Consider the following 10,974-nt stretch of genomic DNA (forward strand, 5'->3'; position numbering starts at 1 on the left):
GCTCTTGTTGGCTTCTTGGAATGTTGGCAGGTTGGTCCATTTCAAGGGTCAGATCCAATTTAAAGAAATCAGCAAAATGATTTCTCCCTCTGTGGCGCTTCCTCTGTCCTTATTTTAACATGATGCCAGGGCCTCCCTGGTGGCACAAGGGGTTAAGCACAGCACCTATGAAGCTATCCGCAGCCACTGCAGCACAAGTTTGATCCCAGCTGGCCAGGGGGCAACTCACATGGCACAGCAGACCTCTCCTGTGGTGCCCGCTGCTCCCCTCAGCAGTGTATTTCAGTCGATCTGCCTGTTCTGCTCCCCACTCTGTCTCTGGTGAGTCCTCTCACTTCCCTCCCCCTGTAATGTAATTACATTACCTGTAAAGTTCATACAAAGAGAACAGGTTTTGTTGGCATGAAAATAAGAATACTTGGTGTTCTAAATTTGGTAGGGGGCCTCCCCGGTGGCGCAGCGGTTGAGCGCTGGGCTGCGAAGCTGCCTGCAGCCTCTGTAGCGCCGGTTCGATCCCCAGCTGCCGGCGAGGGTCCCACATGGCGCGCAGACCTCTCCTGCAGCCCGCTGCTCCCCTCAGCAGTGTACTTCGTCAGTCTGCCTGTTCTGGTCCCTGCTCTGGCTCTGGTGAATGCTCTCGCCCTCCCGCGCTTCTGACTGTGCCCAGTGCTTGTATAAATAAATAAATAAATCTTTATAAATAAATAAATAAATAAATAAATAAATAAATAAATAAATTTGGTAGGAATTTCTGTTAGGTAGGGAAAAAGTAAATGTTTCATTTTTGTTCACAAAGTTATAGTTTACCACATTGTTGAAAGCAAAAGAGGGCATCATTCCCATAGGGGTTAGTCGGACAAAAAGAATCATATCTCTGAAAACTGGAGATACACAATTTTATTTTTTAAAAGATCTATCTATCTATCTATTTATCTATCTATCTATCTATCTATCTATCTATCTATCTATCTATCTATCTATCTATCTATTTATACAAACACTGGGTACAGTCAGAAGCACGGGAGGGTGAGAGATTCACCAGAGCCAGAGTGGGGAGCAGAGCAGGCAGAATTACCGAAGTACACTGCTGAGGGGAGCAGCGTCTGCGCGACATGTGGGACCCTCCTCCGGTGGCCGGGAGTAGCCGGGGATTGAACCGGCGCTGCAGAGGCTGCGGGCAGCTTTGCAACCCAGCGCTCAACTGCTGCGCCACCGGGGAGGCCCAGGAGATAACAATTTTTAACAACAAAAAGAGAAATATTGCTACAAACAACTGATCATAATTTTTAATGTAAAAGAAAGAATTTATGACATTCTGTAGCAACAATTGGGCAATTTTTTAAAAAAGATTTATTTATTTATACTAGAGCTGGGGTACAGGCCAGAGGCATGGGAGGGTGAGAGAATCCACCAGAGACAGAGCAGGGAGCAGAACAGACAGATGGACCAAAAACACTGCTGAGGGGGGCAGCGGGTGAGTCAGGAGAGGTCTGCTGTGCCATGTGGGTAGCTCCCTGGCCAGGCATTGAACTCGTGCTGCAGTGGTTGTGGATAGCTTCATAGGTTGCGTCTTAACACTTTGTGTCACTAGGGAGGCCCTCACTGAGCATTTTTAAAATTTTTTTTTAGATTTATTTATTTATGCATACAAGAACTGGGGTACAGGCCAGAGGTGTGGGGGGTGAGAGTATTCACTAGAGACAGAGTGGGGTGTGTGTGAGAGGATTCACCAGGGACAGAGTGGGGAACAGAGCAGGCAGATTGACTGAAGCACACTGCCGAGGGGAGCAACGGGCGAGTCAGGAGAGGTCTGCTGCACCATGTGGGTAGCTCCCTGGCCAGGTATTGAACTCGTGCTGCAGCGGCTGCAGATAGCTTCCTAGGTTGTATCTTAACCCCTTGCACCATCAGGGATGCCCCCTCACCTAGCATTTTAATTTAGATCTTCATCAAACTTAGACTTGTGAAACAGACATAGGTAAGAATGCCCCAGAGATCCTACAGGTGTTTGTTCAGGGCAAGCAGTCTCTAGGCAAGATGCAAACAAGCTGGCTTCTCTATACTGCACCAGCCAGTGGCTGCTTTCTCTCTGGCCAACTGCACCAGTTTTGCCTTCCTTCTGTTAACACAAGCAGACCCTTCATAGGTTGAGCCTCAGGTTTTTCTGGACACCTTGGCTTACCTGGGAATTCTGGAAACATGTGGTTAAAGGAATGCTGGTAGGGAGACAGAAATCTTGCAACAGTTGCCCTGTGGGCAATCCTCTCTGTGCTTATCTCAGGATACACATGCACAGTGAGACCCTGTCCCCTCTGGGCTCCCTGCTGTTGTGGCTGCACTTGCATTTTGCTCATCTCACTTTGGTTCTCATCAAACCCCTTCTCGAAAGGACAGGTAGGCACAGTGCAGTGACCAGTCTGATTGCTACAGTCAGCTAGAGGCAAGTGTGAGGACCTTCTCGGCTTCTCTTCTCAGTGCAACCAGCCACTAGGGAGAGGGCCACCTAGGGAACGAGCTGTGGTGATTCGTGTTCTAGGGAAACAGAATGGGTTTTAGTTTTTGAATTTGGGGGTCAAATTTTGTAATTTTGTATAATTAGGATTTGCGAGTTTTTGTCACAGATGAATATGTAAATCAGTAATCCTCGAATAGGATTGAAAACACATTTAGCAATAAATAGATTTGATTGAAACTTACTTGTATGCTTCATTAATAAGTTTTACTACTTTTTCATGCTGCTATCACTTTAAGTTTAAGAAATATTTATAGTGTAGGGCAGCTCTATGAAATTGAATCCTGTTAAAAGCTTTTATTATAGAGAAGTTTCTTGATTATTGGCTGTACTGACCATGATGTTGATAATGGTTGGAGGGCAACCATTTAAGGGACCGGTTGGTCATTCCTGGGAATGGGTGTGACATGCAAAGTAAATCTTGATTCGGTGAGGCTTCCCAGATCCTGTGTCATCTGGACACCTGCCTTCATCCACCTCACCACTATTTGACACAAAAGGTATATTCAGGAGGGGGTCTTTGGGGTTCCCTTTGATGCCATATTGTCTTGGGAACAGGCAACATGGAGCAGATGGTACAGCCTTATAAAGTCTCAGCACTTCACCTTCCTCAGCACTCTCTGAGACACTCAGCCGTGAGTCTGCACCTGGCAGGGAACCCTCAGCTTCTAGCATCTGTGGGGAAGGAAGGAGAGAGTCTCTGGGCTGGTAAGAAGGACTTTCTGAGTCCACACATGATCCCTGTGTGTCTGGGGGGAACACAGATGCCAGTTCAGACTGGTGTGGACTTAGGGATGGGAGTCAGAGAACTTAAGTTATTTGTTGGGTTGGACAAGGTTGGGTTATTCCAGGAGGTTCCAGAATGCCCAGAGGCCCATCACTTTCCCTCGAGGTTTTCTGAGTCAGAAAGGTCGGGGGTATGGATGGGAGAAGAGAAAGGAAGTTCCATCCTGTGACCTTGTGCATCTTATTTGCCCTTAGAGGAAAATGGCCAGAATCTGCTTCCTGCTGTTTCTCTCTGTGGCCACCAGGGGGTCGAGCGCAGGTGAGTCCCTGGGGCAACAGCACCTTCAACTCACCTGTGTGTGCAGTGAGGTTGGGGCAGAGAGGGGCAGGATGTCCAAGTCCTGGTCAGCGGGGAGTCAGGAACTGTACGAGCCACACTGGCAGCCGCTAGAGCTGTGGCCTAGTGTTGACCCTGGTTCCCCTTGGTTGGAGCTGAGACAATAAGGGAGCCCTGGGGCTACTCTGGGACTCTGAGTGACTGGGAGGGGCTAAGGAGAGGGAAGGAGGGACTGTTTCCCCTGGGCCTCAGGAAACCAGGGGGAGCTGTGGTCAGGCTGTCCCAGGGGGCATCTAGTGCCCTTCCTCACAGCAGCCACAAACGGAGATTGTGATTAGTTAGTGGAGAGGAGGAATCAGCCTGTACTGGCCAGTGGGTCAGACCCTGTAGCAGAGAGAATCCAGACCCTGAAACACAACAGTCTGCTAAGCCCGTGAAGTGGACAGGACTGGGCGCTGCCGGCAGGAAGGATGGTGCCAAGTCACTAGATATTTATGAAAATACTCTCGTTGCTCCAGCAGCGACCCCATTTCTTGAGGACAAGACTTTTGCCTGGCTCCATTCGAACCTCCCTAGAAGCTGCAATGAAATCAGGCAGAACTCCCCTACAGTGAAAGGTGAGTCACAAATCTGTGCAGATTCGAACCTTGTGGCCACTTTTAACCTGACAGACAGCTCTAGCTCTGCTCTTACCAGCTGGGACACCGGGGAAAATCATGGGGGGTGTGTGTGTCACCAGTCACAGCAGACCTGGCCTCTGCACCTGGGAGACTTGGTGTTCTCGTGACATTAGGGTGGTGTCAAGAGCTATGAGCTGTGCAAGGTGTCCCGAATGTAAGCAGTGAGCCGCTGGCTCATAGATGAACACAGAGAGGCTCTGAATGAAACAAGAACTTTATATATATATATATTTTTAAGATTTATTTATTTATACAAGCACTGGGTACAGTCAGAAGCGCGGGAGGGTGAGAGAATTCACCAGAGCCAGAGCGGGGATCAGAACAGGCAGAGTGACGAAGTACACTGCTGAGGGGAGCAGCGGGCGGCAGGAGAGGTCTACGCGCCATGTGGGACCCTCGAAGGTGGCTGGGCCGGCGATCGAACCGGTTCTGCAGAGGCTGTGGGCAGCTTCGCAACCCAGCGCTCAACAGCTGCGCCACTGGGGAGGCCCTGAAACAAGAACTTTATATCTGAACAAATTCCAACAGGCAGATGTGAGGAGGCCAGGTCACACCTGCTCATGCACTGGGCTTGATACACAGGCTGGAGGTGGACTAGACAGGCACAAATCTTTCTGTCAAACAGGGAGTTTATGACTCACATGCGACAAACCAAGATCAGTGAAGTTGTCTGTATGTCCATCCCTTGTCCATAGGGCAGCACAGAAACTTGGGTCTGATGACAAGGTTACATGCTAGAAAATGTCTGTGCTGAGGACACACCTTGTCAGCAAAGCAACTGGGCCGGGGGAGGGGCCGGGGCCCAGCTCAGACCTCAGCAGAGCTGGGGCAGGGTCACACCATCCTGACAGCTGAGTCATCAGCTCCTGGAAGGGAGGGCAGGGTGAGAATGACCTGGCAGCACAACCTCCTGTTTCCACGACTCCGGAGCACACTGCATCCCGAGGCTGAGGCAGTGTGGTGGGTCTGCCCAGCCTCTGTGCCCACGTGGGGACATGCAGGGACCAGGGTGCTGAGGCAGGGCCACCCTCCCTCCCCCCACCCCTGCCCCCCAGGCTGAGCACAGGAGGAGCGTTGCTGGAAGGAGCTGGCCCTGAGTGACAGCAGTGAGCGAACTTGCCCTGGGCTCTGAAATGCCACCTCCTGATGAGACTCCAGATGTGGGGCACAGATATGTGGCCTCTCTTGGCCACAGGGAAGCACTAGCCAGAGGAGACAGCATCTCTGCCTCTCAGGCTATTGCTCTTCAAACTCTTGAGAGAACAGCCTGGAACCAGGGCACTTGCCTCTGCTCCCAGGTGAACCCTGGAGACTCCTCCTGACACGTGGCCAGGTGAGGGGCCCCAGCGTCTACCAGGCCTCCCATGCCTTTCTGGTCGTGGGGCTGGATGGTCACGGCTCTCAGACAGGGCCTCTGGGCTGCCTCCCCCTACAGATGGCCTGTATTTCCTCCGCACCGAGGATGGGGTTGTCTACCAGACCTTCTGTGACATGACCACTGACGGAGGCGGCTGGACCCTGGTGGCCAGTGTGCATGAGAACCACATGGCCGGGAAGTGCACGGCGGGCGATCGCTGGTCCAGCCAGCAGGGCAACAGGAAGGACTACCCAGAGGGCGATGGCAACTGGGCCAATTATAATACCTTTGGGTCAGCAGCAGGGGCCACCAGCGATGACTACAAGGTTGGTGCCACCCACCGCCCCCTGGTAAGAGAGAGCAGAGGAGCGTATTTGGCCCTTATCATGGCGAAGAGAGGGATGGGGATGGGTTTTGGAGATCAGGCTGGAGAGAAGACTTACCTCCATGTCTTGTGTGATGGCTCCTCCCAACTAGGCTGCTAGGGACCCGACGATGGGGGTCCTCACCTGCGGGCTTTAGCTCTGAGCATTGCTTCCTCTGCCTCCTGAAGCTCAGGTCTCCCACCCACTGTGGGCTGCATGTGGGGGTTTGCTTGTGGGAATCCTGGCTGGTGAGCCCCGTGTCTGTCCCTCCCAGAACCCCGGCTACTACGACATCCGGGCCAAGGACCTGGGCATCTGGCACGTGCCCAACAAGTCCCCACTTAAGAGATGGAGGAGCAGGGCCCTGCTCAGGTACCGCACCAACAGCGGCTTCTTCCAGAACCTGGGAAATAATCTGTTTGGCCTCTACCAGGTATGCAGGGTCTGTCTGGGGGGCATTTTCTTCAGGGAACAGGGAGGCAGTACTGGGGCGGGGAGGAGTGGGCTCTGGTCCCTGCCCTGCAGGGCTGCTCTGGGCTGCTGCTCTTCTCTCTGCTTCATGGTGACCTGGTGCGCCGCCTCCCTCAGAGAAGCTGAGCCAGAAGGGAAAGAAAGTTGGGGGGGAAATGGAGAAGGACACAGCTTGGTTGTAGGAGAGACACCTCCAGGGGAGAGAGGAATCACCGATATTATGACTAATTCCTGAATGTGACTCTAGGGGATTCCCCCCACCCCCTAGTCCTACACCCCTCTGTGGCAAAGTCACTACCATCCTCACACAGCCTCTGTGTGTCCTTGCAGAGATACCCAGTGAAGTATGGAATAGGCAAATGCTGGACGGACAACGGCCCTGCTATCCCCGTGGTCTATGACTATGGTGACGCCAAGAAAGCTGCGTCTTATTACTCCCCACTTGGTCAGGGTGAGTGTTTGATCCTTAAGCTTGTTCCCCAACACTTCCACACATTCTTGGGGGAGGTGGTAAAGAACAACAATCGTTACTGTAAACATATACGGGTTCATATTCAAACATTGTAAATGTGCTAAATTCTTTTCTAGGAACTTGAATGTTTGTGTCACTTAATCATCATGACAAAATGAAGTTAGAAATATGATTATGTCCATTTTATGATATATAAAGCCAGGCTTCTTCACCACCGTTTTTTGGTTTCCTATAGTTATTTAGCTCACATAGGCTAATGTTCACAGGAAAGAACAACTAGCATGACAATGAGAAAATTTCATTTCTTATGAATGAAATTTTTAACATAAGGAAGTCACAGAAATGAACTTTTTTTAAGAAAATAAAATCTGGGGGCCTCCCAGGTGCCGTAAGGGGTTAACTGTCAGCACTATGAAGCTCTCCGCAGTCACTGTAGCACGAGTTCAATCCATACCTAGGGAGATACATACATGGCGCAGCAGACCTCTCCTGTCTCACCTGCTGCTCCCCTCAGCAGTGTATTTCAGTCAGTCAGCCTGTTCTGTTCCCCACTCTGTCTCAGGTGAATCCTCTCACTCCCCACTCCTCTGGCCAGTTCTTGAATGCATAAATAAATAAATCTTAAAAAAAAAAGAAAAGAAAATCCATCACTATTAACCCTTGATATTTTGTGGAAAACATGTAATGATAGGTGAGAGATGTGTAACAGAAGCAGATGGACATAGAAAACTGCTCCCTCTGCTGGACCTTTGTGGGTCTTCTTTTTAATTATTTTTTAAAGATTTATTTTATTTATGCAGAGGAGAGCTGGGTTACAGGCCAGAGGTTCGGGGGCTGAGAGGATCACCAGAGACAGAGTGGGATACAGAACAGGCAGACTGACTGAAATACACTGCTGAGGGGAGCAGCAGGTGAGACAGGAGAGGTCTGCTGCGCCATGTATGTATCTCCCTAGCTATGGATTGAACTCGTGCTACAGTGGCTGCGGAGAGCTTCATAGTGCAGTGGCTGCAGATAGTTTGATAGTGCCGAGACTTAACCCCTTGCGCCACCAGGGAGGCCCCTGTGTGTCTTCTTGGTGATCTTTCTGAGTCTATTTTGCCCCATAAGCTTTGGCAGACAAGTGTCTTCTGTGAGCCCAGCCTTGGCTTCTTGCCCCAGTGGGAGACAGATGCCCTCCCAGGCCAGTTGAGGGCCAGGAGCACCAGTCACAGGCCCAGAGGCGCTGGTCCATCCCTATGCTGCAGTGCTGGCTGCAGCCAGAACTGTTAGTCAGGGAATCCCCGCTGGGCATAGGAAGCTGGTTCTAGCTCCTCCTTGACCTCTTGATCCTTTCTCTCTTCTTCCTTTCCAGAGGAATTTGTTGCTGGATTTGTCCAGTTCAGGGTGTTTAATAATGAGAGAGCAGCCAATGCCCTGTGTCCTGGGATGAGAGTTACCGGCTGCAACACTGAACATGTAGGTTTTGTGGACGGTAACATTTTGTGTGTGTTTGTGTGTGTGTGTGTGTGTACTAGTCTTTTTATTCTCTTGATGGGATCTTATTCATGTTAACAAAAATCAGTTTGTCAACATTTTCCTGTATGATTAGGACATCAGTTTTGTTCACGAAGTCTTCTCTTTCCTTCTGTTGAGATCACGACAATTCACTAAAGTTCATATACCTTTCAGATGTTTTATGTGTTGGCTTTTCAAGTCTGGTAGGAGAAAGAGGCACAGCTGGGTGACTGGACACTGTCCTGGGAGACATCTGGAGAATGGGCTAGGAGGAGAGGGAAGTCAGCTTCATAGAATAAGGCATCATTAGGGCATCTTCCTCGGAACTGACCTTCCTTGACCTGAAGTCACAGCTACATCTTTTTTTTTTTTTAAAGATTTATTTATTTTTGCATAACAGGGTATAGGCCAGAGGTTCAGGGTGGTGAGAGGATTCACCAGAGACAGAGTGGGGAGCAGAACAAGAGGATTAATTGTGTAATACACTGCTGAGGGGAGCAGTGGGCAAGACAGGAGAGGTCTGCTGTACCTGGATTAGCTGGATGAGCTAATCCAGCTGGATTAGTTCCCTGACAGGGATCGAACTCAGGCTGTAGAGGTGATAGTGCTGAGATTTAAACCCTAGGCCACCAGGGAGATCCAGAGTTCAGTGTTCTTAACAGGTTGAAAGTGCATGGATGGACTAGGGACAGGAAGGTGATGGGTCAACGGTTCTTGACACCAGACAAACATGGGGGGTGGAAAATGAAGGAGACTAAAAAGTCATTAGGTTTTGTTTTGGGAACTGGTGCCATCCATGAAGACAGGATGAATCCTTTTGCTTGGGTCGGTGGAGGCGAGAACGCTGGGTGGTATCTAGGCAGAGGCATCCAGTGGGTTGGATGTGGGTCTCAAGCCTAAGACATATCTGGCAGCCCCAGAGATTTAGGAAGTATCGGTAATTTCATAGTAGACTGATAATAGGTAGCATGAGGAGAAGATGAGTCGTAACAGAGAGAATGAGATGTGCAGTGAGTCTTGGGAATAGCAGTTAGGGGATGGCTGTGAAGGGAGGTGAGTGCCGGCCCTGAGAGGGAATGCTAAGGAAAAGGTCAAAAGGAACTCAGGACAGAGAATGACTTGTCTGTACTGGGCGAGGAGACTTTATGGGAGGGGGTGGTAAAGACAAGATGACCAGGACCAAAGATTCCAGGATTCGTCCAAGAAGAGCTCACAGGTGTGGGCTGCAAATCCCTTACCATGTGTCTCCCTGCTTCCCAGCACTGCATTGGTGGAGGAGGCTTCTTCGCAGAGGGCAATCCCAGACAATGTGGGGACTTCTGCGCCTATGATTGGGATGGATATGGAACCCATACTCTGTCGAGCAGCAGCCGGAGCATAACGGAGGCGGCCGTGCTCCTGTTCTACCGGTGAGGGCTCTGTGCTGGGAGACTGACCCAGCTCCTCACCCCAGATGCTCAGAGATGGGAAAACTGAGTGTTAGCAAGGAGAAGGGGAGAATAAATTACATCAGCATGTGACTCTGGATTTGTTTGAATTCTTCTCTAATTGGGTAAGACCCTAAAGCACCTTTTATTTTCATTTTTTTAGAAGATTTATTTATTTATGCTTACAAGAACTGGGGAACAGGCCAGAGTTGTGGGGGTTGAGAGGATTCACCAGAGACAGAGTGGGGAGCAGAACAGGGAGATCCACAGAAACACACTGTCCAGGGGAGCAGTGGGCAAGACAGGAGAGGTCTGCTGTGCATGTGGGTCACCTCTCTGGCCGGCCGGGGAGCAAACTCATGCTGCAGTGGCTGAGGATAGCCTGGTAGGTTGTGTCTTAACCCTTTGCACCACCAGGGAAGCCCCAGAAATACTTTTTTTAATTTAATTTTTTAATTTTAAAAATTATTTATTTATTTATTTGTTTATATATTCATTTTAAAAAATATTTTATTTATTTATTTATACAAGCACTGGGTACAGTCAAAAGCATGGGAGGGTGAGAGAATTCACCAGAGCCAGAGCGGGGAACAGAACAGGCAGACCTACGAAATACACTGCTGATGGGAGCAGCGGGCGCGGTAGGAGAGGTCTGCGTGCCATGTGGGACCCTCGATGGCGGCCGGGGATCAAACTGGTGCTGCAGAGGCTGCGGGCAGCTTCGCAGCCCAGCACTCAACCGCTGCACCACCAGTGAAGGCCCAGAAATACTTTTATTTTAAGATTTATTTATTTGTACATAAAAGAGCTGGGGTACAGGCCAGAGATGCAGGGGGTGAGAGGATTCACCAGACCAGAGTGGGGAACAGAACAGGCAGACTGACTGAAATACACTGCTGAGGGGAGCAGTGGGCGAGATAGGAGAGGTCTGCCTCGCCATGTGCGTTGCTCCCTGGCCAGCCGGGGATCGAACTCGTGCTGCAGAGGCTGTGGATTGCTTTGTAGTGAGGTGCTTAACCCCTTGCACCACCAGGGAGGCTCTGCCCTAGAAATACTTTTGACGGTAATTGAAAATATTGCCACCCAGAGGTGACAATTGCAGGTGTCCATCCTGCTCACATCAGTGGTCA

General features: G+C 50.2%; 1 protein-coding gene across 1 annotated transcript; it reads left to right on the plus strand.

Annotated features, from left to right (window-relative positions):
- Window positions 1–3,499: 3,499 nt before the first annotated feature.
- LOC119242286 (intelectin-2-like) lies at window positions 3,500–9,901 on the plus strand. The gene is made up of 7 exons (XM_037508015.1): window positions 3,500–3,557; window positions 4,097–4,192; window positions 5,691–5,938; window positions 6,252–6,410; window positions 6,779–6,899; window positions 8,275–8,378; window positions 9,678–9,901. The coding sequence occupies exons 1-7, from the start codon at window positions 3,500–3,502 to the stop codon at window positions 9,828–9,830; spliced, it is 939 nt and encodes a 312-aa protein (XP_037363912.1). The 3' UTR covers window positions 9,831–9,901.
- The last annotated feature ends 1,073 nt before the right edge of the window (window positions 9,902–10,974 follow it).

This window comes from Talpa occidentalis, unplaced genomic scaffold (assembly GCF_014898055.3).
Source record: "Talpa occidentalis isolate TD23 unplaced genomic scaffold, MPIMG_talOcc4v2.1 talOcc4.12, whole genome shotgun sequence".
In the NCBI taxonomy this organism is placed as follows: Eukaryota; Metazoa; Chordata; class Mammalia; order Eulipotyphla; family Talpidae; genus Talpa; species Talpa occidentalis.